The 27754-nt window shown below is 37.3% G+C and overlaps 1 protein-coding gene across 5 annotated transcripts in view; it reads left to right on the top strand.

Moving 5' to 3' along the window:
- Positions 1 to 27754, top strand: part of SLC30A7 (solute carrier family 30 member 7) — a 99790-nt gene that overhangs the window by 46721 nt on the left and 25315 nt on the right. For 3 of the 5 annotated variants that reach the window (XR_001707961.4, XM_009426398.5, XM_063798955.1), the window contains exons 9-10: positions 18703 to 18793; positions 22726 to 22875. Coding sequence is in view for 2 of the 5 variants with exons in the window: in XM_009426398.5 (XP_009424673.1) it covers positions 18703 to 18793; positions 22726 to 22875 (241 nt within the window). In the remaining 3 variants the exon portion in view is untranslated. The remainder of the gene's footprint in view (positions 1 to 18702; positions 18794 to 22725; positions 22876 to 27754) is intronic. The other 2 variants (XR_010153005.1, XR_008539747.2) reach the window with 1 other exon arrangement.

The raw sequence follows: 27754 nt of genomic DNA, 5'->3' as shown, positions 1-27754 counted from the left end.
CCATTTGCAAACCCCAGGTTAGTTTGCCTGTGCTTCTGACTGACCGGCTATAAACTGGGGATCCCACTACCCCCTCCTTGGATTCGATTAATTTGCTAAAGCAGCTCACAGAACTCAGGGAAGCATGTTTACTAGCTTATTATAAAGGATATAACAAAGGATACAGATGAAGAGATGCATGGGGTGAGGTATGGGGGAAGGACAGAGCTTCCATGTCATTTCTAGGTGAGCCACACTCCAGGAAACTTCATGTCTTCAGCTATCTGGAAGCTTCCCAAACCCTGTCCTTTTGGGTTTTTATGGAGGCTTCATTACATAGGCATGATTGATTAATTGGCCATTGGTGATCAACTTAACCTTCAGCCGCTCTCCCTATCTGGATCTTTCTAATCATGCCTTGATCTTTCTGCATGACCAGCCCACATCCTGAAGCTACCTACAGGCTGCCAGCCATCAGTCAACTCATTAGAAAGACATCACTTTAGAGAGTCCAAGGATTTTAAGAGCTGTATGTCAGGAAATGGGGTCAAAGACCAAATATGTATTTTGTAATATTACATCATCAGTAAAGCAGTTCTGTACAACCTTAAAAAGGAGAATAAAGATGATCTTTATGTGATAATGTGGTATGATTTTCAAGAATATTAAGAGAACAAGATAGCACTAAATGTGTAGCACATGATATATAGGTTTATAGCATAAGCTATATAAAAGCACTGCTACCTTTTATATAAGAAGAAGAGACATGCATATAATCTAAATGTTTTCATATAATTTTGAAAAGAAACACTGGAAGAATAAATCAAAAGTAAATACAGTTACCTTTTAGGCAGAGGAAAGGGATTAGAAGTGAGACTTTGAATTTTCATTTTATTTTATTTATATATTTTCTTGAGACAGGGTCTGTCTCTGTTGCCCAGGCTAGAGTGAGGGCAGTGGCACAGTCTCTGCAGCATCTGCCTCCTGGCCTCAAGCCATCCTCCTACTTCAGCCTCCCAAATAGCTAGGACTACAGGTGCACACCACCACGCCTGGCTAATTTTTGTAGAGATGGGGTTTTGCCATGTTGTCCAGGCTGGTCTCAAACTCCTGGACTCAAGAAATACACCCTCCTCAGTCTCCCAAAGTGCTGGGATTATAGGTGTGAGACACCATACCCAGACAAAATATGTTTTTAAAATATTTTTGACTTTGGAATCATCCACATATTTAGCCCTTCAAAGAAAAGTAAGTCAAAAAAGTGAAAAGCATATTGAGATTTTTTAACTTAACTTAATAGCTGCAAAAAGAAAAAAAAATTGGCTCCTTTTGGTTCTTTAGTTTTTTAATTTATTTTTTATTTTGTTATACTTTTAAGTTCTAGGGTACATGTGCACAATTTGCAGGTTTGTTAAATAGGTATGCATGTGCCATGTTGGTTTGCTGCACCCATCAACTCCTCATTTACATTAGGTATTTCTCCTAATGCTATCCCTCCCCCCACCCCCTACTCCCCGGTGTATATGTGCCACAATTTCTTAATACAGTCTATCATTGATGGACATTTGGGTTGGTTCCAAGTCTGCTATTGTGAATAGTGCCACAATAAACATACGTGTGCATGTGTCTTTATAGTAGCATGATTTATAATCCTTTGTGGGATCACTGGGTCAAGTGGTATTTCTAGTTCTAGATCCTTGAGGAATCGCCACATTGTCTTCCACAATGGTTGAACTAATTTACACTCCCACCAACAGTGTGAAAGCGTTCCTATTTCTCCACAACCTCTCCAACATCTGTTGTTTCCTGACTTTTTAATGATCGCCATTCTAACCGGCATGAGATAGTATCTCATTGTGGTTGTGATTTGCATTTCTCTGATGGCCAGTGATGATGAGCATTTTTTCATGTGTTCGTTGGCTGCATAAATGTCTTCTTTTGAGAAATGTCTGTTCATATCCTTCTCCCACTTTTTGATGGGGTTGTTTTTTTCTTGTAAATTTGTTTTAAGTTCTTTGTAGATTCTGGATATTAGCCCTTTGTCAGATGGGTAGATTGCAAAAATTTTCTCCCATTCTGTAGGTTGCCTGTTCACTCTGATGGTAGTTTCTTTTGCTGTGCAGAAGCTCTTTAGTTTAATTAGATCTCATTTGTCTGTTTTGGCTTTTGTTGCCATTGCTTTTGGTGTTTTAGTCATGAAGTCCTTGCCCATGCTTATGTCCTGAATGGTATTGCCTAGGTTTTCTTCTAGGGGGTTTATGGTTTTAGGTCTAACATTTAAGTCTTTAATCCATCTTGAATTAATTTTTGTATAAGGTGTAAGGAAAGGATCCAGTTTCAGCTTTCTACATATGGCTAGCCAGTTTTCCCAGCACCATTTATTAAATAGGGAATCCTTTCCCCATTTCTTGTTTTTGTCAGGTTTGTCAAAGATCAGATGGTTGTAGATGTGTGGTATTATTTCTGAGGCCTCTGTTCTGTTCCATTGGTCTGTATCTCTGTTTTGGTACCAGTACCATGCTGTTTTGGTTACTGTAGCCTCGTAGTATAGTTTGAAGTCATAACGTGATGCCTCCAGCTTTGTTCTTTTGGCTTAGGATTGACTTGGCAATGCGGGCTCTTTTTTGGTTCCATATGGACTTTCAAGTAGTTTTTTCCAATTCTGTGAAGACAGTCATTGGTAGCTTGATGGGCATGGTATTGAATCTATAAATTACCTTGGGCAGTATGGCCATTTTCATGATATTGATTCTTCCTATCCACAAGCATGAAATGTTCTTCTATTCGTTTGTGTCCTCTTTTATTTCATTGAGCAGTGGTTTGTAGTTCTCCTTGAAGAGGTCCTTCACATCCCTTGTAAGTTGGATTCCTAGGTATTTTATTCTCTTTGAAGCAATTGTGAATGGGAGTTCACTCATGATTTGGCTCTCTGTTTGTCTGTTATTGGTGTATAGGAATGCTTGTGATTTTTGCACATTGATTTTGTATCCTGAGACTTTGCTGAAGTTGCCTATCAGCTTAAGGAGATTTTGGGCTGAGATGATGGAGTTTTCTAAGTATACATTCATGCCATCTGCAAACAGGGACAATTTGATTTCCTCTTTTCCTAATTGAATACCGTTTCTTTCTTTCTCTTGCCTGATTGCCCTGGCCAGAACTTCCAGCACTATGTTGAACAGGAGTGGTGAGAGGGGGTATCCTTGTCTTGTGCCGGTTTTCAAAGGAAATGCTTCCAGTTTTTGCCCATTTAGTATGATATTGGCTGTGGGTTTGTGATAAATAGCTTTTATTATTTTGAGATAGATTCCATCAATCCCTAGTTTGAGAGTTTTTAAGCATTAAGTCCTGTTGAATTTTGTCAAAGGCCTCTTCTGCATTTTTTGAGATAATCATGTGGTTTTTGTAGTTGGTTCAGTTTATGTGATGGATTACGTTTATTGATTTGCATATGTTGAACCAGCCTTGCGTCTCAGGGATGAAGCCCACTTGATCATGGTGGATAAGCTTTTTGATGTGCTGCTGGATTTGGTTCGCCAGTATTTTATTGAGGATTTTTGCATCGATGCTAATTAAGGATATTGTTCCAAAATTTTCATTTTTTGTTGTGTCTCTGCCAGGCTTTGGTGTCTGCATGATGCTGGCCTCATAAAATGAGTTAGGGAGGATTCCCTCTTTTTCTATTGATTGGAATAGTTTCAGAAGGAATGGTACCATCTCTTCTTTGTACCTCTGGTAGAATTCAGCTGTGAATCTGTCTGTTCCTGGACTTTTTTTGGTTGGTAGGCTGTTAATTATTGTCTCAATTTCAGAGCTTGTTAACTGGTCTATTCAGAGATTCAACTTCTTCCTCGTTTAGTCTTGGGAGGCTGTATGCGTCAAGGAATTTATCCATTTCTTCTAGATTTTCTAGTTTATTTGCATAGAGGAATTTCTTGCCTTCTGCTAGCTTTTGTATTTGTTTGCTCTTGGTTCTCTAGTTATTTTAATTGTGATATTAGGGTATTGATTTTAGATCTTTCCAGATTTCTCTTGTGAGCATTTAGTGCTATAAATTTCCCACTACACACTGCTTTAAGTGTGTCCCAGAGATTCTGGTACATTGTGTCTTTGTTTTCATTGGTTTCTAAGAACATCTTTATTTCTGCCTTCATTTCATTATTTACCCAGTAGTCATTCAGGGCAGGTTGTTCAGTTTCCATGTACTTGTGCAGTTTTGAGTGAGATTCTTAATCCTGAGTTCTAATTTGATTGCACTGTGATCTGAGAGTTTGTTGTGTTTTCCATTCTTTTACATTTGCTGAGGAGTGCTTTACTTCCAATTATGTGGTCAATTTTAGAATAAGTGTGATGTGGGGCTGAGAAGAATGTATATTCTGTTGATTTGGAGTGGAGAGTTCTGTAGATGTCTGTTAATTTCGCTTAGTGCAGAGTTGAGTTCAAGTCCTGGACATCCTTGTTAACCCTCTGTCTTGTTCTGATATGGAGAGTGGGGTGTTAAAGTCTCCCATTATTATTGTGTTGGAGTCTAAGTCTCTTTGTAGGTCTCTAAGGACTTGCTTTATGAATCTGGGTGCTCCTGTGTTGGGTCCATATATGTTTAGGATAGTTAGCTCTTCTTGTTGAATTGATCCCTATACCATTATGTAATGGCCTTCTTGTGTCTCTTTTGATCTTTGTTGTTTTAAAGTCTGTTTTATCAGAGACTAGGATGGCAATCCCTGCTTTTTTTTTTGCTTGCCGTTTGCTTGGTAGATCTTCCTCCATCCCTTTATTTTGAGCCAATATGTGTCTCTGCATGTGAGATGGGTCTCCTGAATACAGCACACTGATGGGTCTTGACTCGTTATCCAGTTTGCCAGTCTGTGTCTTTTAATTGGGGCATTTAACCCATTTACATTTAAGGTTAATATTGTTATGTGTGAATTTGATCCTGTCATTATGATGTTAGCTGGTTATTTTGCCCATTAATTGATGCAGTTTCTTCATAGCATCGATGGTCTTTACAATTTGGCATGTTTTTGCAGTGGCTGGTGCCGGTTGTTCCTTTCCATGTTTAGTGTTTTCTTCAGGAACTCTTGTAAGGCAGGCTTAGTGGTGACAGAATCTCTCAGCATTTGCTCGTCTGTAAAGGATTTTATTTCTCCTTCGGTTATGAAGCTTAGTTTGGCTGGATATGAAATTCTGGGTTGAAAATTCTTTTCTTTAAGAAATTTAAATATTGGCCCCCACTCTCTTCTGGCTTTTAGGGTTTCTGCTGAGAGATTCACTGTTTGTCTGATGGGCTTCCCTTTGTGGGTAACCCAACCTTTCTCTCTGGCTGCCCTTAACATTTTTTTCCTGCATTTCAACCTTGGCGAATCTGACAATTGTGTGTCTTGGGGTTGGTCTTGTTGAGGACTGTCTTTGTGGTGTTCTTTATATGTGCTGAATTTGTGTGTTGGCCTGCCTTGCTAGGTTGGGGAAGTTCTCCTGGATAATATCCTGAAGAGTGTTTTCCAACTTTGTTCCATTCTTCCTGTCACTTTCAGGTATACTAGTCAAACGTAGATTTAGTCTTTTCACGTAGTCCTGTATTTCTTGGAGGCTTTGTTACTTTTTACTTTTTTCTCTAAACTTGTCTTCTTGCTTTATTTCATTAATTTGATCTTTAATCACTGATACCCTTTCTTCCACTTGATCGAATAGGCTATTGAAGGTTGTGCATGCGTCATGAAGTTCTCATGCCATGGTTTTAAGCTCCCTTAGGTCATTTAAGGTCTTCTCTACACTGTTTAGTTAGTCATTCATCTAACCTTTTTTCAAGGTTTTTAGCTTCGTGACGGGTTAGAACATGCTCCTTTAGCTTGGAGAAGTTTGTTATTACTGATCTTCTGAAGCCTACTTCTGTCAACTCGTCTAAGTCCAGCTTTGTTCTGTTGCTGGTGAGGAGCTGCGATCCTTTGGAGGAGAAGAGGCGCTCTGGTTTTTAGAATTTTCAGCTTTTCTGCTCTGGTTTCTCCCCATCTTTGTGGTTTTATCTACCTTTGGTCTATGATGTTAGTGACCTACAGATGGGGTTTTGGTGTAGATGTCTTTTTTTTTTGAGGTTGATGCTATTCCTTTCTGTTTGTTAGCTTTCCTTGTAACAGTCAGGTCCCTCAGCTTCAGTTCTGTTGGAGTTTGCTGTAGGTCCACTCCAGACCCTGTTTGTCTGGGTATCACCAGCGGAGGCTGCAGAACAGCAAATATTGCTGCCTGATCCTTCCTCTGGAAGCTTCATCCCAGAGGGGCACCCGCCTGTATGAGGTGTCTGTCAGCCCCTACTGGGAGGTGTCTCCCAGTTAGGCTTCATGGGGGTCAGGGACCCACTTGAGGAGGCAGTCTGTCCGTTCTCAGAGCTCAAAACACCATGCTGGGAGAACCACTGCTCTCTTCAGAGCTATCAGACAGGGACGTTTAAGTCTGCAGAAGTTTCTGCTGCCTTTTGTTCAGCTATGCCTTGCCCACAGAGGTGGAGTCTGTAGAGACAGTAGGCCTTACTGAGCTGCGGTGGGCCCCTCCCAGTTCGAGCTTCCTGGCTGTTTTGTTTACCTACTCAAGCCTCAGCAATACAGATGCCCCTCCCCCAGCCAGGCTGCAGCATTGCAGGTCGATCTCAGACTGCTGCGCTAGCAGTGAGCAAGGCTCTGTGGGTATGTGCCCACTAAGCCAGGCATGAGAGAGAATCTCCTGGTCTGCCGGTTGCTCAGACCATGGGAAAAGTGCAGTATGTAGGTAGGAGTGTCCCCTTTTCCCAGGTACAGTCTGTCACGGCTTCCCTTGACTAGGAAAGGGAAATCCCCCGACCCCTTGCGCTTCCTGGGTGAGGTGATGCCCCACCCTGCTTCGGCTCGCTCTCCGCGGGGTGCACCCACTGTCCAACCAGGCCCTGTGAGATGAACCAGGTACTTCAGTTGGAAATGCAGAAATCACCCGTCTTCTGTGTCGATCACGCTGGGAGCTGCAGTGGTTCTTTAGTTTTAATGGTCACTCTTAATCTGTGTGTAATTTCAAACTCTCCACCACTGGGTGTAGCCTGCCCTTAAATTAATCTGTTGTTTTGCTTAACTAATCCTTTGGAAACATGAATTCCAGTCATACCTCAGCAACTAAATATTTTAATATAGTTAGCATCCAGTGTAAGTAGCAATTAACTTACTTTGAGATATTCAATAAAAAATATATTCTCACAGTGATATTTAAAATTTTGTATTTTAGGTAATCAGTTAAATAAGAGTTCTTTTTCTTTGTTTTTATTTCACAATTTAGGTTTACTTAAACATGTAACTTTGGAAGTCAGCATGGAGTTTGGGCCCAGAATGGAAATTGGGTGTCAGAGATTTGTTTTTGGTCATGTCATTTGACTGTACCAGTCAGCTCTATGATGGCAGAAAACTTTCACATTGTTTTCTATCACTGCCTCTTGCCAAGGTCCACTGGGGTTATTTTTACTGTTCATGTTTTCCTGAGCTTTTGCATTTTTTTCTGTGGGCTGGTCCTTTTATACACTTTAAAAATCAGCTTCTCCTAAAATCAGGACTTTACTGTAGGCAAAGTTCTCTGAAAGAGCCCACAAAGTCACTTTTATAACTTTAACCCTGACTAGTTAAAAGCACTCACTATGTTGATGAAATCCTATTTTAGTTTGGGTTGCCCTAGAGACATGATTCATGTCCCCCTGTCACATGGATTCAAGTGCAAGTAGTTTATCTGGGAGGTGATCCTAACAAACACCTGTAGAGGAGTGGAGAAGTGAGACAGGGAAGGGAAGGAGCCAGCATCGGGTTCAGTGTCAATTAAGTTACCACTATAGGCAACAGGAGCTTAAGTTGCTGAGTAACTCGGGGAGCCAGCGTAGGAGTCATGTTTCAGAGTTATCCCACTGGAGGGGAAGAAGGGAAATGGGATTTATAGACCAACTCCTCAGTCGTTGGAAGACAGCTGCTGAAAAGCGAGGGAGTGTGAATCAGATTTTTTCCACTTGGCAGATATGCAAAGCAACCTTTGGGGTTAGAGAAAGATGTTAGGTGAAATGCTGGCAGTTAGAAGGAAAAGGGGTGCGAAGCAGGGGAGGGGTATGTCAGGGTACTGACACAAAGTACCCCTTTGTCTACTACAAAGCTAGAACTCATTCAGAAAAAGCAAAGCAATAACAACAAATAACAACGAAAAAGGGAATCAGGTTAAAGGAATCAGGGAAGACAGAAAAATGCTAATCAGAAAAAAAAGCTTTGTTATAGAATCTTAGTTAATCCATTCCTAATTTTCAGCAAAGAAGATCCACAAATTATACTAAAATGTTGCTTGTGAAAAAGGAGGCACTACCCTCCAAGTCTCGTAGTTGAAGAAGAATGGAACCCAACTTTTCCACAGCATTGCTTCCCATAATGCTCCAAGGTGCACCTCTTTTCTTCAGTTAGAGCTGTCTCCCTACTGCCCAGTGTGCTCATGCCAGGCTCGTGGTAACTGCTGTGCCTTTGTTCGTGCTGCTCAGCCTGCCTGGAATCTTCTCCATGTTGTGAAAAGTCTTCCCACCTGGAAGACCTAACTCAGACCCTCCTCTGGCCAGTGAGGTCCTGCCAACAACCTCCTGATTTCTCCCTCCTTACCCACCTGGCTAGGGTAAGAAGAATGGCTGGGCAGAAGAATGGCCCCAAAGATGGCCAAGTCCTAATCCCTGAAACCTGTGAATATATTACCTTACTTCACAAAAGGGACTTTTCAGATGTAATTAAGTTAAAGATTTTGAGATGGGAGATTATTCTGTATTATCCAAGTGGGCCCAATATAATAAAAAAGGGATCTTAAAAGATGGAAGTGGAAGGCAGAAGAGTCAGAATCAAAGACAAATCTGAAGAGGCTATGTTGCTGGCTTTGAAGATGGAGGAAGAGGCCGGGGCCAAGGAATGCAGGTGACCTCTAGATGTCAGGAAAGTCAAGGAAACAGATTCTTTCTAGAGCCTGTGACACCTTGATTTTAGCCCAATGGAACGTATTTTGGACTTCTGACATCCAGAACTGCAAGATAATTAATTTGTGCTATTTTAAGTCACACAACATACATACACACACACACGCACAAATTCACTGTATAGCCAGAGTGCCTGGGTTCAAATGCTGTTTTAACTTTTTAGCTGTGTGAGCTAGGACAAGTCACTTAGCTTCTCTGTGACTCAATTTTTCATCTTTAAAATGGGGACAATGATAATACCTACCTCATAATTTGTTGTGTGTGACTTAAATGGGTTAAGATGTGTATATAAAGTCTTGAACAGCGCCTGCCACACTTTCAGTAAAAGTGTTAATTCTTGCCTGCCTTTCTTAAAGGAAGGCTATTGAGAAGCAGACACCATCCACTTAAAGTTAGTCTTCTCTTAGTACCGTGACATGTTGTTTCATGTAATTGACTCTTACTCATTCATCACCAAATGGGGAAAGACAGAGAGAAAAAAGGCAAGAAAAAAAAACAAAGAGATATAGTTCATCTATGTCTTCCCTAGTTACTTTGGAATGACTAGTTCTTGGCTACCTGATGGGCCAGTTCCTAAACCAAATCCTGGATAGGTTCTACCTGCATCATTTAAGAGGACAAAAGATTAACTGTACTTTTAAAGATGCCCTTTTCTCCTTTTCTGCAGTGTCCTTCCTGGATGCTGAATTTTTTCACAGCAATATACTCGGCCATTAAGAGTCAAAGCTCTATTACCATATTGTGAGGAAATGATAGGGTTTGAACACTATGTAGATTGGATCAAATATAAGTATACCATTTTTAACTTGTACTAGTGATATGGTTTGGATTTGTGTCCCTACTGAGACCTCATGTCGCATTGGAGGAAGGACCTGGTGGAAGGTGATTGGATCATGGGGGTAGATTTCCCCCTTGCTGTTCTTGTGATATTGAGTTCTCATGAGATCTGATGATTTAAAAGTGTGTGGCACTTCCCCCTTCACTGTCTCTTTCTCTCCTGTCACCATGTGAAGAAGGTCCTGTCTTCCCCTTCCCCTTCTGCCATGATTGTAAATTTCCTGAGGCCTCCTACTCATGCTTCCTGTTAAGCCTGTGGAACTGTGAGTCAATTAAACCTCTTCTTTTCATAAATTACGTAGTCCCAGGTAGTTTTTTATAGCAGTATGAAGGCAGACAACTACAACTAGGTAGACATAGTTTAACTCAGATTCCTGATAGCTAGTTGAAACCAGGGATTAATTAGCATTTTGGTCCTATTCCTTTTGGATTTTTCTTGCTGACCTTTTTGTTCTGGGCTAATACTTGTCATTTCTGAAGCTACCTGAATGGTTATTCATTCGATTTTGATAGTCTTAACAAGTACTTCTTGTTGTCTCATCTGGTTTTTCTAAACAAGGTCCTGTTTCTTGACTTCTATGCTTTTTAAAATGCAGATTTGCATAAAGAGCTTGTTCTCCTGCCTGTGTCCATCCTTACCTAACCGCTGCTTTCAGATGGAGTGGGGCGGTTCCTCCAGGTCTCATTAGCATTTCAATACAAATGTTACCATATTTAATATGAATAATATGAATTTATTCCTGCCTGATCTTCTCTCAAAGCCGTGTATATTTTCTGGAGCTTTTTGCCCAATACTGTATTGACTTTAGTCTCTTCCCATTTTAAGATTTAATTTTTACTTATATTGCTGGTGTGATTTTAGTTTCTTATTCATAAAAATGAAGAGAAGAGCTTCTATTAAGATAAATTGCACATTGAGAATTGAGAATGCTGATTGTTCCTAAGTATAATTCTTTCTAATGTATGTTTGAATGGAGGATAAGATACTTTGCTTTCTGTTTATTAGAGGTTCTTTTTTAGATATGACTGAATTGGGAGGCTCTTCACTGTTACGCTATTTAGCTGTTATTGTGAAGGGTTGAAAGTCACGTCAAACAAGGGCTAGTTTAGATGTCAGTAATCTGCCATTTGGAATTTCTAAGTATATAATACATTCTTCAGCAGACGTGTTAAGTGGTTATTATGTTCTAAGTATTGTGCTGGGCATTAGGAATAAAATGAATATGGCATTTCATTCTTATTCTCTTCACTCTAGAGAACATAACTGTGATGAGATACTGCAGTGTGTGCAGAGTTTTTGTCTTGGCAGTGTCACACCCAACTCTGCCACTAACTCTTACCTATGTATAACAAAGAACAAGTTATTTTAACCTCTCCAAGTTAGTTTTCTCATCGGTAAAATGAGGGAGTGATTTTAACATTTTCTTAAAGGTTACTTAAGGTTGTTGTGAGGATTAAATTAAAAAAAATTTATGAAAGCATTTTAAAAACTATTAAGTGCTATCTAAACAATGACATTACTAATTATTTACAAATTCGACATTATACACTGGTGTTTTTGGTCCAAAGACCAGATGCATTAGGTGTTATAACTAAGTTCCAGAAGCTTATGGAAAAGGATGACTTTTTCATGACTTCGGCTCTAAGTTCTAGGGGTACCTTAGGGCATCTTAATATCCCCATTATTGGTAAAGTAGGTTCTCTATAAATATGCATTGATTTGAGCCAGAGGTTTCAGAAACACAGTATAATTATAAAGTAAAGCACAATCCCAGGTGATAAGATTTTTGGTTATCTATTCTATAGAAGGCTTATGAAATTCTGGATTAATAGGTAATTATCCATCACTATGAATTAATTATATTTATGCAAATGTGACTGAATATTTAATTTAAATGTGAATTGCGTTACCATTATGGGCCAGTTTTCTTTGGCTTTTTTGTCCCCTGAAAATATGGTATACAACATATGCCAAATTTATTTTTAAAATTTATTTTTAAAAGTATAATTTTCTTTCTTTGTGTTTATAGATTGTAAGAACCCCTATAATATATAGGAAAACTTAGCTCATAAGCCGATTCATCAAGATGAATCTGTAATCATGTTTTAATTAATATTACTTGACATTTATTCTCAGATCTAAGTAATAATTTTAACTGAAATTTTTTATTGTTAAACATTGTGATTGTCAGTAGACTGTTCTTCAGAAGTTTTCGTAATGCATACCCTTTTTTGTTTGGTTTGTTTATGATTACTGGTAGATAATTTTATTTACTGTTGAAGTAGTGAGGCTCTTTCACTAAAAGCTGCTTCTGAAGTAAGATTTGAATATATTTTTACTTGTAAAATTACTGGCAGTAAAGAGTAATAAGTAACTACTGCTTATTTAATCTGTTAGCATTTAAGGGTAAAGCTTTCAAATTAATATTATGTTTATGATTGTAAGATTATAAATTTGATTTACCTTCAGCTTTTGAAGAATAAAATCATTGCCCTGTTTTACTGGTAAACTCATACCTAATGACTCATCTCTTTTTATTTATGATAGGGAAATGGTGCTTCATTGTGAATGCTAGAATTGGGTTAGTCAACCAGAAGTGAACCTCTAATTGTTTCCAAATGCTTACTTTTTGGGTTTGGATGTAGCTCTAAGTCTTAGCTCAGTCAGGAATTTGCTAAGCTTGTCTTTTTCTACATATCCCTTCATTATGGCTAGATAGATCCAAGCTAAAATCTGGTTTATGCTTCTCTATTACAATAGTTAATCAGAAAAATATGGACACAAACTCCTGAGCTAAACACAATTTTAAAAGGCAAAAACTAGAGTTTCTAAAGGTTTCTTTTACATTTTTATGACTCTTTAAATTATTATAGAAATTGGCCTTATTCTAAATTGCGTTATCACCGTGTGATTTAGCAAGTACCTTTATTCTCTACCATAGTTTTATGACCTAGTTATTGCTCCTATAGCTGAAATTCTTGCATTATTTTTAAATTGCTATTGGAGAAAGTTAGTGTGACATATCCATTTGCTTTGGTGAAATGCTTGCTGCTGTTGAGTGTAAAGATTTTATTAAAATTCTACCTAAAAAGGCAACCATTCCAAATTTCAGTATAAGCAAATCAATAAAAACCACAATTGATCCTAATGAAAAAAAGAGATAAAAATGCACTATAATTTTATTTCCTTATATCAGTGATGATGTCTTATAATTTAGTTAATTTTAAAATATATGTTTATTTCTAACATTTTATTAAAATGTTTATCTACATATTGTTCTTGAATGGTGTTAAAATGAGTGATCTCTAAATTTCCTTTTAATTCTAATATGATATTATTTGTGATCATGTAACTTCTTTACTAATTCTAGAGTCCTCAAACTAAGGGCCTCATGTGAAAGCGAATTTTAGGAGGAAAAAAGGAAGTACTAGGTTATTTTTTAAAAAGGTGGTGGCAGGGAGTAGCAGACTTTGGAAGGCAACACACATGGAATACACACATAAAAATTTGAACAAAGATTTGGATAAATCTGTAGATGTTTTTTCTAGGTGACTTATTAAGAGACTGTTGGACTGTCTAAGGGAATGTCTTTAATGTTTTAAGGCTGATCTCCTCAAGGATTATTATAGATGGGATTCACCATCTGTTACTGTGTTTTAGCTCCTTGGGGGAAACAACTAGACTAAACCTGAATATTCTAAAACAATAAATTTTTAAAAGTTGTTCACAAAAGTTATTTCACACCTATTGCTTAAGTAATGTTATTTCTCATACTGTATGCCTTCTGTTGCAGTTGAGTCAATGCCTCTTCTATTCCTTTTTCTCTTCCCCTTTACTTTTAAAGGTATGTTTAAAAAGAAGTTATCAACATACCAGTTAAGAAAACCATTTACCAAAAGTTCATGGAAAATGAAAATGGATACAAGCATAATATGTAGTTGCTTTAAATTCATATGTGCCTTCTTCTAAATGGTTGGCCCTAAATAAGTTTGATGCCTGATTTCCATTGCCTTCTCTGCAGGCTTATTAAAAATAAAGTTATGAATTTCTCTGAGATGAAATATTCTATATTATTTATTTTTGTATTTCCAGTGTCTAGCACATGCTTGCTACATGGTTGGCATATAACAGATGTTTGACTTGAACTTTTCAAAACTGAACTTGGAGTCTAACGACCTGATCTGTTCTAGTTCTCCTGCTTAATAGCTGTGTCCTTAAACAAGTTACTTTGGTGCTCTAGGCCACCATTTCCACAACTTGAGAGTAAGGTCCCACCTGGTTCCAGAAAATCTGATGCCAGATATATAGTAGTAGATCCTTAATAATCACTTAATATTGATTGCTTAATAAAATTCATTTGCTGGATTATCTATCATGATAGAATAAATCATTTTGCCAAGTATATCTATGTGTCATTTGGTGACACTGCTTTTTTCCGCTTAGTATATAAAAACAATTTATATTTTCTTTCATTTCCAAATATATTCTCTCTCTAGTATTCTTTATAGTTTAACCACTTTTTCTTATTGAATGGAAAATATATAAAAGATGAAAGAAATTGCCTGGATGTTTAGTCTACTCCTTCATTTTATAGATGAGAAAACTGATGCTCTGGAAGACTATGTGATTTGCTTAAAGCTATTTAATGGCAGAATCAGAACCCAAGTGTCATGGTTTCCATGAGTGTAATTTTCACGTCAGATATCTAAACATTGTTAGTACTTCCCTAGATTGAGATTGGAGAAGAAATTATTAAAATAACTAAACTTACGAGGTAGGTAGGAAAAAAACCTTTTTTCTAATTCTCAAACATAATTCAAGGAGAACTATTTTTGTGCCCATTTTCTGAGTACAGTTAGGAAAAGATAAAAATTTTAAGTTTAATATATGAAAACATTCTGTGATGGATTCTTTTTTTTTCCTGAGAAATGAGGATGGAGAGAGTAAAGAAAAATGATGGTTGAATTGTACCTAATTAATATGCCATCATTTTTTTCTTTGCCTTTTTTGTAAACACAGGAAGTCTTCAGCTATTTAATAGCAACACAGTAGGTAGAAACAGATCCCACTCTTTAGTTTAGATGAATGAATAACCAATATTCTTCACTGTCAAAATCCTTAAGTCCATTTGCAGTTGTTTTCTACTCATTTTTTTTCTCTTTCTCCAACCTGACTTTTACTGTTCCTGAAATGTTACAGTGGATGGCCTCAAACAATATTTGCGTCGTTGTTGTTGTTGTTTTCTTTTTTTTTTTTTTTTTGAGATGGAGTCTCACTCTGTCGCCCAGGCTGGAGTGCAGTGGCCCTATCTCGGCTCACTGCAAGCTCCACCTCCCAGGTTCACGCTATTCTCCTGCCTCAGCCTCCTGAGTAGCTGGGACCACAGGCACCGGCCACCACGCCCAGCTAATTTCTTATATTTTTAGTGGAGACGGGATTTCACCGTGTTAGCCAGGATGGTCTCGATCCCCTGACCTCGTGATCCACCCACCTTGGCCTCCCAAAGTGCTGGGATTACAGGCGTGAGCCACCGCACCCGGCCAGTATTTGCATTGTTTAATCTAATGGCCTCTTTCTGTTTCTGTTTTTCTTCATTGAGGCATTTACTGTTGCTGGAAATATGTTTCCCCCTTTTCCAGATGTTTTACTTACTATGACTTTACTTTCTTTACCTAGTGCCTTTTCTTAACTGCTAATGATTCCATATATTGTTTAAGATTTAGTATTGATCCCTAGCCTTAGATATACTTTTAAAATTTATGAATTAATTATGTTTAACAGATTCAGCTACAAATTCTGTTCCATAAACATTTATTTGCCAAACACCATCTGAGATGCTGGGTTTACAAACATAAATAAGATAATTCCTACCTTAAAGCAGCTTTCTGGTTAGAGGGAGGGGGAAACACAATCTGGTAATTATCATGCAATGTAGTAATAGTGTAGGTAGCACAGATTTTTTTTCATAGGAACACAGAGAAGACACTTCATACAGTGTAGAAGACAGTTTGGGATCAGGAAATATACCCTAAAAGAGGTGACACTTGAGATTTTAAAGAAGGAATGTAAGACTGTAGGGCAGCTTAGGGACATTCTAAGTAGAAGTTATAGTTTGAGCAAAACCATGAAAGTAAGAAACAGCATAAGGTAAAGTACAAGTATGTTATATTTGGAGAGCTTAAAATATGAAGCAAGGATTAATAGGAGGTGAAGATAGAGGGGCCAGATCCAAAAATATACTATGTTAAAGAGCCAGCACTTAATTCCCTAGGTAGTGGGGAACTTTTGACATATTTCTTAGTGGTAAAGGGATAGGGTCACATACCTATTTTATGTAGATTAGTCTAACGTCTCTATAAAATATGGTTGTATTAGTTATCTGTGGATACATAATGAAGTACCCAAAAACCTAGTAGCTAAAATAATACACATTACTATCTTATACTTTCTGTGGTTCAGGAGGAACCTGGGCATAGCTAACTATGTTGCCTGGCTCAGGGTCTCTCACAAGGCAGTAATCAAGGTAGCAGCCGGGGCTGCAGTTATTCCAAGGTTCATTTGGGGGAGAATCTACTTCTGAGCTCACTCAAGTGGTTACTGACAGGATTATGTTCCTTTGGGGCTGTTGAACTGAGGGTCTGTCTAGTATTTCTCAAGAAGTATCCTTCAGTTTCTTGCCACATGGTCCTCACTATAGCACAGCTCACAACACAGCAGCTATGAGAGAGCAAGTGAAAGCAAACGAGGAGGGTATACAAGACAGAGGCCAGAGTCTTTTTACTTAATCTTGGCAGTGATGTCTCATCACTTTGTCATACTCTGTTCATTAGCAGCAAGTCACTAAGTCCTGAAACTTTACATAGGGCATGAATACTACATAGGGCAGGGTCCTTGGGAGGCATCACTGAAGCTGCCTGTTACGTGGACTTGAGGAAATAAGACTAGAGCTGAAGGGACCACTTAGGAAGCTATTATAATAATCCACGTAAAAGATATGGATATTATTGTGGACATGCATAGTACAATGAAGGGGAAGGAACTGAGTCAAGAAATATTTAGGATATTAAATCACGAGAACTTGGTGATTTAAGGGAGAAAAAGGAATTAAGGGTGACATCTAATTTTTCTTGGTTCTTAAATCACTATTGGCTAAATAATATTTTTACTTGAATGTGACTGAAACTCCTGTCCACATTTAGCTTTCTATCCTCATCACTGCCATCTTCTCCATATTTTTTAGTAATCTGTTTGTCCTTAACATTGCTCTCACTGTGTCTTTCATTAGATCCAGTTAGACACCAGTTATTTCTATTTGCTTAATTTTCCTATTTGTCTTTGTTCCTATGGTTACCCTCCTTGTCCAAATACTTATCACTATACACTTAAAGTATGAAAACAGTCTCCTCATTTCTTTCCTGTGCCCTATGCCCTTCTTCAGGGCAGAGTCTGAAACATTTGATTATCTCTATTTCTGTCATTCGTTTAACCAACAATTGGGCCCACTTTATGACCAGCACTTTGCTAGACCTTGAGAATATAATAGTGAGCCAGATAAGCATTGTCTCTATTCTTTTGGGTCTTTCTTGGTACCTCTCTTTCCTTTCCATCTGTCAAAATAACACCAGTCCTAAAAGTACACTTGCTTCTACTCTTCTTATGAGCTCTTCCTTGAAAGATGGATGTTCTTTTTATCTTCACCACCTACAGCTATTATCAGAAGTTTTACTTTGAAAATTTTGAAATTCTGTAAGTTTAAAAGTGAGCACTGATTTAAGCTATTAAGTGTAGTGAAGCTATTTCTGACCTCCCCTCTCAATCTACTTCAAGCAGTAGAACAGTACATTACCAGTCTGAGTCATTGGAATCACATGGACAGCTTTTTGGACATTCCCTCAAAGACTCTGATTCAATATATCAGAAGTGAAAACAAAATAAAACTCTAAGGTGAATTGGATATGTGCTAGATTAGAAAGGCATTGCATTAGAGTCACCCTCACCATTCTACTATTAATTGTTTTGTGTTTTTTTTTTTTTTTTTTTTTAGACGGAGAGTCTCGCTCTGTCACCCAGGCTAGAGTGCAGTGGCGCGATCTCGGCTCACTGCAAGCTCCGCCTCCCAGGTTCATGCCATTCTCCTGCCTCAGCCTCCCCAGTAGCTGGGACTACAGGCGCCCGCCACCATGCCTGGCTAATTTTTTTTTTTTGTATTTTTAGTAGAGACGGGGTTTCACCGTGTTAGCCAGGATGGTCTCGATATCCTGACCTTGTGATCCACCCAGCTTGGCTTCCCAAAGTGCTGGGATTACAGGCATGAGCCACCGCGCCCGGCCTGTTTTGTGTACATTTAATCATCCAAATAGCCTAAAGCAGTAGTTTCAAATACTAATTGAGGACTAGTACATCAACACATGCAGACTCTTGGGCACCATCCCTAGAGGAGCTGAGTTCATTTCACTGCATCTGTGGTTATCGCCAGGCTTCTATATTTTTTAAGTAATGAAATATGACTGATATTGGACAAATAGGCTGATGTATTCATTTTTTTGTATTTTCCTTATCAGTGCTACTATGATTACTTTGGAAGGTTCTGACCACGTGGAGTCATATTTTAACTAACAGTTGAAAATGTGCTGGGTTTAGATGATATGATATTATTTCAGTTTTATAGCTTTACTCTTTCATACATTAATACATTTTCTCTAGCTCTTTTACTTTTACTTCGGATAATTTACTGATCACATGGAAAATCTAAAACAATGACTGGTTGATTGTTTTTTCTCATATTATTCCTGTAAGTCCTATTATATTCTACCGTAGGGAGGCATATTATTACTTTCTTGCTGGATGGGATTAGCAGAATGTGACTTTAATAAATTATTGTCTTCCTTTTCCTTAGTGTTATTCCTCTTTTAAGAGAATCTGTTGGAATATTAATGCAGAGAACTCCTCCCCTATTAGAAAATACTCTGCCTCAGTGCTATCAGAGGGTGAGTTTCAAATACTCCAAACCATTGGATTTTATGCTGTTTTCAATCTCTTGATTTTCAACTTTCACAAATATGGGTAACATGTGTGTATAATTGACTATTTCTTCCAAGATTGAATGCTGACCATGAAATGTCATTTATACAAACCAGAATAAAATTGTTGGAAAATATTGAACTTTACTAAAGAAAATGTGGTAGAAATTGTTCTGATCTAGAAATTGAGCAGTTTTTAAAAATATAGAATATCTATAGCAGAGATATTCATTCAACATAGAGTTTTTGAGCTCCCACTCTACCAGATACTCTTCTAAAGTACTGGGGAGGTGATGGTAAACAAGACAGACAGTGCCTCTGTTTCATGGGACTTACAGTCCAGTGGGGAAATACAGTAACTAAACAGTAAGTAGATAAATAAGAAAATATCAATGAGAATTACTATAGTAGAAATAAAACAAAGTGATGTGATAGTCATGGATGGCTACCTTAGATTCACTAAGGAAGTTATATTCAAGGAAATTGAAACCTTGAAGACAAGAAAGAGCTAGCCATATGAAAATACTGGAGAAGAATGTTCTAGGCAAGGGAAATTGCTAATGTAAAAGTGCTATGGCTGGATTTAATTTGTGTTTGAAGAACAGAATAAAAAAGGCCATTGTGGCTGGAGCATATTAAATAAAGGGAAGAATGGCTTGAAAGCCTGGAGAGAATGGCAGGAGCAAGATCACTTAGGGTTTTGGGTCATAGATTTAAATTTAATTCTAACTCAGTGGGAAGCATTGGAAAGCTTTTAGGCAATAGAAGTGTCATAAATCCTATGTTTTTAAGAGATTATTGTGTTTTCTATGAAGAGAACATATTCTAGGGAGGATGAAAGCAAAGAAAACCAGTTATGAAGTTATCGTCCTCTAAGTGAAAAACAATGGTGGTTTAGATTACAGTTGTAACAGTGAAGATAAATATTCTTCTTCACATTTGGGATATGTTTTTGGAAGTGGATTATATTAGCAGAGGGGAGAGAAAGTGTTGGCTTATTACTTGGTAGATGGTAATGCCACTTACTGAGACTAAGGCCTTGTTGGTACAGGTTTGAGGATGGAAAATCTCCCCAAATGATGAGTTCTATTCTGGATATGTTAAAATGGAAATGGCTACTATACTTCTAGGAGAAATGTTACTTAAGTAGTTGGATATGAAAATCTTGAGTTTTGGGTACAGATTAGGACCAGAAAGAGTTATAAGTCATCAATATATGAATAACATCTAAAACATCAAGATTGTATTGATTACCTCCGGAGAAGTTCTAGTTCTACTCTTTTAGCTCTGCTTTCAACTCTAAATTTGGAGCATAGGTGAGAAAGCCAGGAAAGGTAGTGGTTAGTGGTGTGCTGGAAAACCAGAAGAGTGTAGGATCACAGAGTTGAAGAAGGAGGAAGTAATTAACTGTGTTGAATATTTCTGTGGGGTCAAGGAGGGTAAAAACAAGAAGTGATCATTGTCTGGCATTCTGGATGCCATTACTGACCTTGTTAAGAGCAATTTCATTGGAGTGTTGGAGAGGGGAGCATGATTTGAGTGGATTAAGGAGAAAATGAATGGGGAAGTGACAACTCCTTTAAGAAGTGTTGTTAAAGGGAGCAGAGAAATGAGTTGATAGCGGATATGGATGTACTATCAGGAAAGAGGGTATTTTTTTGTTTTTAAAGTAGGATGTTTAGAACAGCATTATCCCGCAGAACTTTCCCCAATAATGGAAATGTTCTATAATCTGCACTGTCCAATATGGAAGCCACCAACCACATGTGGCTAGTGTAACTGATTCTTTTTAACTTAATTTCCATTCATTTAAATAGTCACATATGTCTAGTGACTTTTGAATTGCACAGCATAGTTCTAGAACATGTGCATTAACTGATGGTAACAGTCTGAGAGGAAGAAATTGTTATAGTACTAAAGGACATTATTAAAGGAATGACATCATGAGAAGATGAGAAAGGATAGAACCCAAAGCACAATGGAAGGATTAACTGTTGATAGTAGCAGGGGTACTAGATCCTCTGAGGGAATGCAGAAATGCTGACATAGATGAGAGGTCACTGGTAGATTTAATGGTAAAGGATAAGGGATTTTCTTTTTACTTCTGTTTTCTCTATAATGTACCAGGCAGTGTAATCATGCAGAGAGATCAGAAGGCTAGAGGAAAAAGGAGAAGGTATAAAATAATCTTTTGATACAGGGAAATTACATATTGCCCATTCAAGATTTGTGGTTATTATTTTAAGGTAGCATCAATCAGCATAATTGTTACTAATTGTTTTATATATATATGTATATGTATATATACACATATGTTATATAACATATGTTATATATACATATACATATATGTATATATAACTTATATAGGTTATATAACCTATATATGTTATATACATATATGTATATATTATATATACATATATGTATATGTATATATAACATATATGTTATATAACCTATATGTTATATATACATATACATATATGTATATGTATATATAACATATAGGTTATATAACCTATATATGTGTGTGTATATATATATAGAGAGAGAGTTTCTCTTCTTCACAATAAACTACAGGGTGAGTATTGTCTTCCTTTCCCTAGGTAAAATTGAGGCTTACCTTAGGTCCAAATGCTAGTGGCTGAATCAGGATTCTAATCCACGTCACTCTGACTCTAAAGGTCATGTTCTTTCTTCTGTACCACACTGCCCTTTTCATCTGTAACTACACTTTCCTCCCATTTTTTAATTTGTAAAATTAAGCCAGTTTCTACAGGAATTATTCTTTACTTTGTGTTTTAAGATAACTGCAGTCATGTACTTGTACTGCCACATATGGAAGTAGGAGAAATCTTTTCAACCAGGTTATTTCATTAACAGTGGAACTCAGCTTAAGGCCTCATCCATGAGGATGCCATGTAGAAAAATGTGGAGGGATATCTGGCTAAAACAGCTATGTTGTCAGAGTCCAAAAAGAGGAAGAAAAAGTACACCTTGATCTTTTTCCCCAATAAAAGCAGTTTTTAAAGAAGGCATGGTAGATACTATCTCAGTTTCCTATCAACTGTCTTGGAGTTTATAGAAAATAATGACTACATTCATCAAATTCTGACAAAAAATAAATATTTTTGATAGATATAAGATCAACATTTTCTTAACTTCCCAGGTAGATTATGTAAAAATCAGAATCTCAGAACTGAAAAAGATCTTATTGTGCATTTGGCCCAGCCTTCTGTCTGTTGCAAAATCTCCTCTATGACATCAAGTTGGTATTACAGCTTCTTGACCATTTCTGGAGATAGGTAGTTAACACACTCACAGAGAAGCTCCCTCTTTCTTTGTAAACTGCTGTAATTGTTATAAAGATCTTTTCACATTGAGCTTTTTTCTTGTAACTTTTGGTTGTTGATCTTATTTCAGCTCCTCCAGATCAATATGGAGATGCAGAACAATAGCAGTGATTTGGGTATCTGTCTTTTTCCTGATCTTCAGGGAATACATCTAATGTTTCATCCGTATTTTCTGTACATTTTTGGTAGTTAGCCTATATTAAGTTAAGGAAGTGTCCTTCTAATAGTTTTTTTTCCAAGTCATAAATAAGTGTTGGACTTTATAAAGTGATTGTTACTGTAAATTTCCCTGTGGGGCACACTGTCAGGTGTGTCCTACAAATTTTGATACGTGTTTGTTTATATTTCCCAAATACTTGTCATGGTACCTGGCACATAATTAGTACTCAAGAGTATTTATTTATTTATTTATTCAAACATCCTCCTTTCCTTTTTTTAAAATGGAGGATAGAATCCGTGTTTACTGATATGTTGCATAATAACTTAAGTAAAAGGGAGTGCTTACCTTGATTATGATGTTAATATCTCTCCTTTATATTTCAGGTACAGCAGTTGCAAGGAGTTTACAGTTTACAGGAACAGCACTTCTGGACTTTATGTTCTGACGTTTATGTTGGGACCTTGAAATTAATAGTAGCACCTGATGCTGATGCTAGGTGGATTTTAAGCCAAACACATAATATTTTTACTCAGGTATGTCTTTTTTACTAACTTCTTTTAAGGGTCTTAACATTTTTTATAACTAGTAGTTTTAAAAATATTTACAAGGCCAATGTGAGAGGATGGCTTGAGGCTAGGATTTCTAGATCAGTGTGGGCAACATAGTGAGACCCCGTCTCTACAAAACATAAAATCAGCTGGGCATGGTGACATGCGCCTATAGTCCCAGCTGCTTGGGAGGCTGAGGCAGGAGGGTTGCTGGAGCCCAAGAGTTTGAGGCTGCAGTGGATTATGATCCAGTTGCACTCCAGCCTGGGCCACAGAGCAAGACCCTGTCTCAAAAAAAAAAAAAAAAATTGCCATTTAACATAATAAATATATATACTACTAAACTATAAGGTAAGCATAAAACCACATTTTTGGCTGGGCGCAGTGGCTCACACCTGTAATCCCAGCACTTTGGGAGGCTGAGGCAGGCGGATCACGAGGTCAGGAGATCGAGACCATCCTGGCTAACACAGTGAGACCCCGTCTCTCTACTAAAAATAGAAAAAATTAGCCGGGTATGGTGACAGGCGACTGTGGTTCCAGCTACTCGGGAGCCTGAGGCAGGAGAATGGCATGAACCCAGGAGGCGGAGCTTGCAGTGAGCCAAGATCACGGCCACTGCACTCCAGCCTGGGCGACAGAGCAAGACTCGGTCTCAAAGAAAAAAGAAACCCCCCCTTTTTTTTCCCAAACACAGAGTCAAGTTTGGGAAATACCTGTTTTAGTTAATATTCTTCAGGAATAGAAAGATAGTTCCTATATGCTCATCATTGTACTTATTTGAGTTCCTTCAAGAAAAAGTATATTATCCTTTACTGCACATTTCTTATAAGATAGGTACTATTTGAAGCCAAGAATTCTAAAACAGTGTTTGGAATAAGAATAAGTGGCTTTAGCTAAAAGCAGACTGTTAACTTTTTTGTGTGACAGCAAAACTATGGTCACCTACTGAGTGATTTAATAACTTTATATGCTGTTGAGTTTTTCTTAATAGTGCATTTGGAATCATGAATTAGTCAGTGCATGGTCTACAACCAAGTTATTTCAGTTAAGGCTCATGCCATCATGAGTTAACATAGCTATGTAACTGACAATTAAAGACTGATTACTATGGTATGTATTGTGTATATATTGGGAGAATAAGAAGGTCATGTCAGTAACATCTAAGAAAGAGGCAGAGAGAATATAAATTCTGTTCTCAGTCTAGTTTGTTGGAAACATTTGGCAAAAAACCCTAGACATTGATACCACTGTCAGAATCATCTAACACAGCAGTCCCCAACCATTTTGGCACCAGGGACCGGCTTTGTGGAAGACAGTTTTTCCGTGAACAGGGGTTGGAGGTGGTGGTGGGAGGGATGGTTTTGGGATGAAACTGTTCCACCTCAGATCATTAGGTATTAGATTCTCATAAAGAGCACACAGCCTAGATCCCTCGCATGTGCAGTTCCTATGAGAATCTAATGCCACAGTTCACCCGCCACTCACCGCTGTGAGCGGCCTTGTTCCTAACAGACCATGGACCAGTACTGGCCCGTGGCCCAGGGGTTAGGGACCACTGATCTAACACATAGATCTAATGAAGAAACAGGTTCCATGTGTTAAAAATCTGTGGTTGAAACTGACATTATATTCCTCCTGATTTGATACCATGGGGAATACAGAACATGACCTATGTGGTACTCCTACCAAAAAACGTTTCACTTGAATCTAACCATGAGCAAACATCCAGACAAATACATCTTGTGAGAGCCTCCCCAAGGCTGTTAACTTGGATTCTTTTAAAAAGTGTCAATGTCATGAAAGGAGAAAAAGGTAGGGGATAATTCTAGATTAGAGGAAACTTCACAATTAAATGCAATGTGTGGTACTTGATTGAATCTTGGACTGGGGAAAAAAAGCAACCACAAAGGAAAGTATTGGATAATCAAAGAAATTTGATTATAGACTGTAGTAGTTCATTTAATTGTATGGGTGGTTAAATTTCTTGGATGTGATAATGGTATTTTGGTATAGAAGACTGTTCTTAATTCTTAGGAGATTCATATTGAAGGATTTAATGGCAAAGTATCCAGATGTTTAATTTTCAAATGTTTTGGCAAAAATAAAAAAATTACATATAAATACATATGTAGAGAGATGAAGCAAACATGGTAAAATATTAACAATTGGTAAATATAGCTGAAGGGTTCACAGGTATTTATTGTACTATTATTTTGACTTCAAATTTTTTCAAAATAGGCCAGGCATGGTGGCTCACACCTGTAATCCCAGTGCTTTGGGAGGCCAAGGCAGGCAGATCACCTGAGGTCAGGAGTTTAAGATCAGCCTCACCAACATGGTGAAACCCCATCTCTACTAAAAATACAAAAATTAGCTGGGTATGGTGGTGCATGCCTGTAATCCCAGTCACTCGGGAGGTTGAGGCAGGAGAATTGCTTGAACCCAGGAGGCAGAGGTTGCAGTGAGCTGAGAGCATGCCATTGCACCCCAGCCTGGGTGACAGAGTGAGACTCTGTCTCAAAAAAAAAAAAAAAAATGTTCTTTTCCAAAGTAAAAAGTTGAAAAATAAAAACCTTGGTGGCGCCTCATTGCCATCCAGGTAAAGCCCAGACTTTTTAGCATGAACCAACAGACTTTTAAAGTCTGTCTCCTGCTTTTCATTGCCACGTACTTTATACTCCAAACCCACCAGACTTTTCTGTGAGGGACAAAAATCCTACTCTAACTAAAATATCCAATGCAATTGTTACTTTCTCTCTGAAGCCTTAAGTGTCCCGCAAAGCAGAATTACTTTATCCTATGTCATACATATCACATTGTACAACTTGTGTGCAAGTTCCTACCAGCTGTCATGATTTTGTATTCCCAGTGCTTAGAAGATGTATATGTGTATAATGAATTTGTTATATAAACAGATTTAAAAAACTGTATTTGATTAAAGCCATCTTGATATATGCTAAGTATGGAAAAATATCGTTGGGTTCCCATTGGTCTTTTTTAACCACAAGCTCAAAAAGATCTTAATGAGATCTAAAATCTATCTTTCTGATAAAGAGAAATGTGTCATTAGGTCCCTTTGGGAGTAAATTAATGAAATAATCTTATGTATAATTAGGATTTACTCCAGTGCTAATCTTACGTGTAATCAAGACATACACTACTACAAACAATATGCTGGTACCACTTATTTATTTCAGAATTTTAACAACCAGGTGTCTTTCTTAACAGACACTGTAAGTCTATATCATGACATTCATAATGAAGCATGCAAGACCTTCACAATGTGTCTGAATCCTTCTTACACCTTCTACATGTTTCAGGGACAACAAGATAACCAGGCTAGCAGTAATGTTTCTTTTCACTGACATTTCCAGATTATTTTTCCCTCCTTTACCTTGAATTTTCTCCTAGACATGCAATGTCCTTTCACCCTTGTAGTGTGAGCTTCTGTTGAATTCTAGGACACTCCATATTCTCCTAAGACTTTGGCATTTACTCACAATTTGCCCTCTGAAAAGGAATGCAATTTCTAGTTTTAGAAATGTGCAAGCTGCTGTGTCCGGGCTTAGGAACTCTTGAAGTTGTCATTCAAGTAAGTGGAAGGAGGTTCTTCCGGTAACTTTAGAAATTTTGGCTTTTAAAATGGCTGAAATTGAAAGTTTATTCAGCTGCTTCTTTGGTTTTGGAAACTGCATTTGAGCTTTGAATATTTTAAGCCTTTTTATCACCTAAGGTCAAGTCCACTTTATTTCATTCCTTGCAGAGACCAGGGATTCTTTGAGACTTGCAGTGAAGGTGGCTCAACACATTTTTCCTAGGGGAGAGGGGAGTCACCCTACTAATGACTTTCATTCCTACATTTAATGATTTTAAAATTGTTTTATGATCACTGCTTTAGTTCTGACTTATGCAGATTGAAATTTTCATGAATTTATTTTCCTTTTCTGCATATACCCTAGTAATGCATGGTCCTTATGCAATTAGTATATGCCAAGGCTTGCAGGAGCATTTTTATTTTATTTTACGAAATTTAAATTTAAAAAAAATTTTGATCTTAAATTACATCTTATAAATTTTACTTATCAAAAATAAGAAATCTCAAATTGCTCCCTTTTTGATCACATAGATGCTTCAGGTGTATTTCTTACAGACAGATTCAAAATATTGGTGGCCTTAGTTCCAAAATACCAAAAGAAGGATTTTTTTCAATAATAAGTTATAGCTTTTGGTTTATTACATTTTTAGGTATCTTTCTTATAGCCAGTCTTAAATTACAATGTAAGTGATAGTTTTTGGTTAAAAATTGTTTTGTTAAAACTTTTATGAGGATAACTTTAAACTGAGAAGACCAATATCTAAAAGTTGGAGAATTATAACTTTCTATTTGGTTAATAAAACTATAGTTTTGTGACTATATCTTAGGCAATATCCTTTTTAATTTCATTTTCCAGAGTTACCAATTAATCTTTAACTGCTAAAGAAGTTGGCTTGCTGTACGTGAATATAAACTAATGCAAGTGGATTGCTAAAAGCCACTTCAGTACTCAGATTGCTTTGGGATTAAGTGACAATACAGTTTTTAAAGTACCAGGTTTTCTGTTGACATACAAAAAGTCCTCTCCCTCTTTTTCCCCTTGCACTAATTTTTTTTTAATGAGTTATCATTTGGGAATTGATAAAATGGAGAGTTTACCTTTTGTGTTTAGTGTACAAACAGCAAAAAAAAAAAATGGGATACTAGATTAGGAAGGCAATTAACATCTTATGTTTTAAATTGGCCAATAGTATTTGTTAATTTTTTTAAATAGCACACTTCACAATCATAACTGTAATCCTAAAAATTTTAATATACCTTTTTTGT

Source organism: Pan troglodytes, chromosome 1 (assembly GCF_028858775.2).
Source record: "Pan troglodytes isolate AG18354 chromosome 1, NHGRI_mPanTro3-v2.0_pri, whole genome shotgun sequence".
Taxonomy (NCBI): domain Eukaryota; kingdom Metazoa; phylum Chordata; class Mammalia; order Primates; family Hominidae; genus Pan; species Pan troglodytes.
Note: the sequence above shows the minus strand (reverse complement) of the source record. Positions and strands in the feature narration are given on the sequence as shown.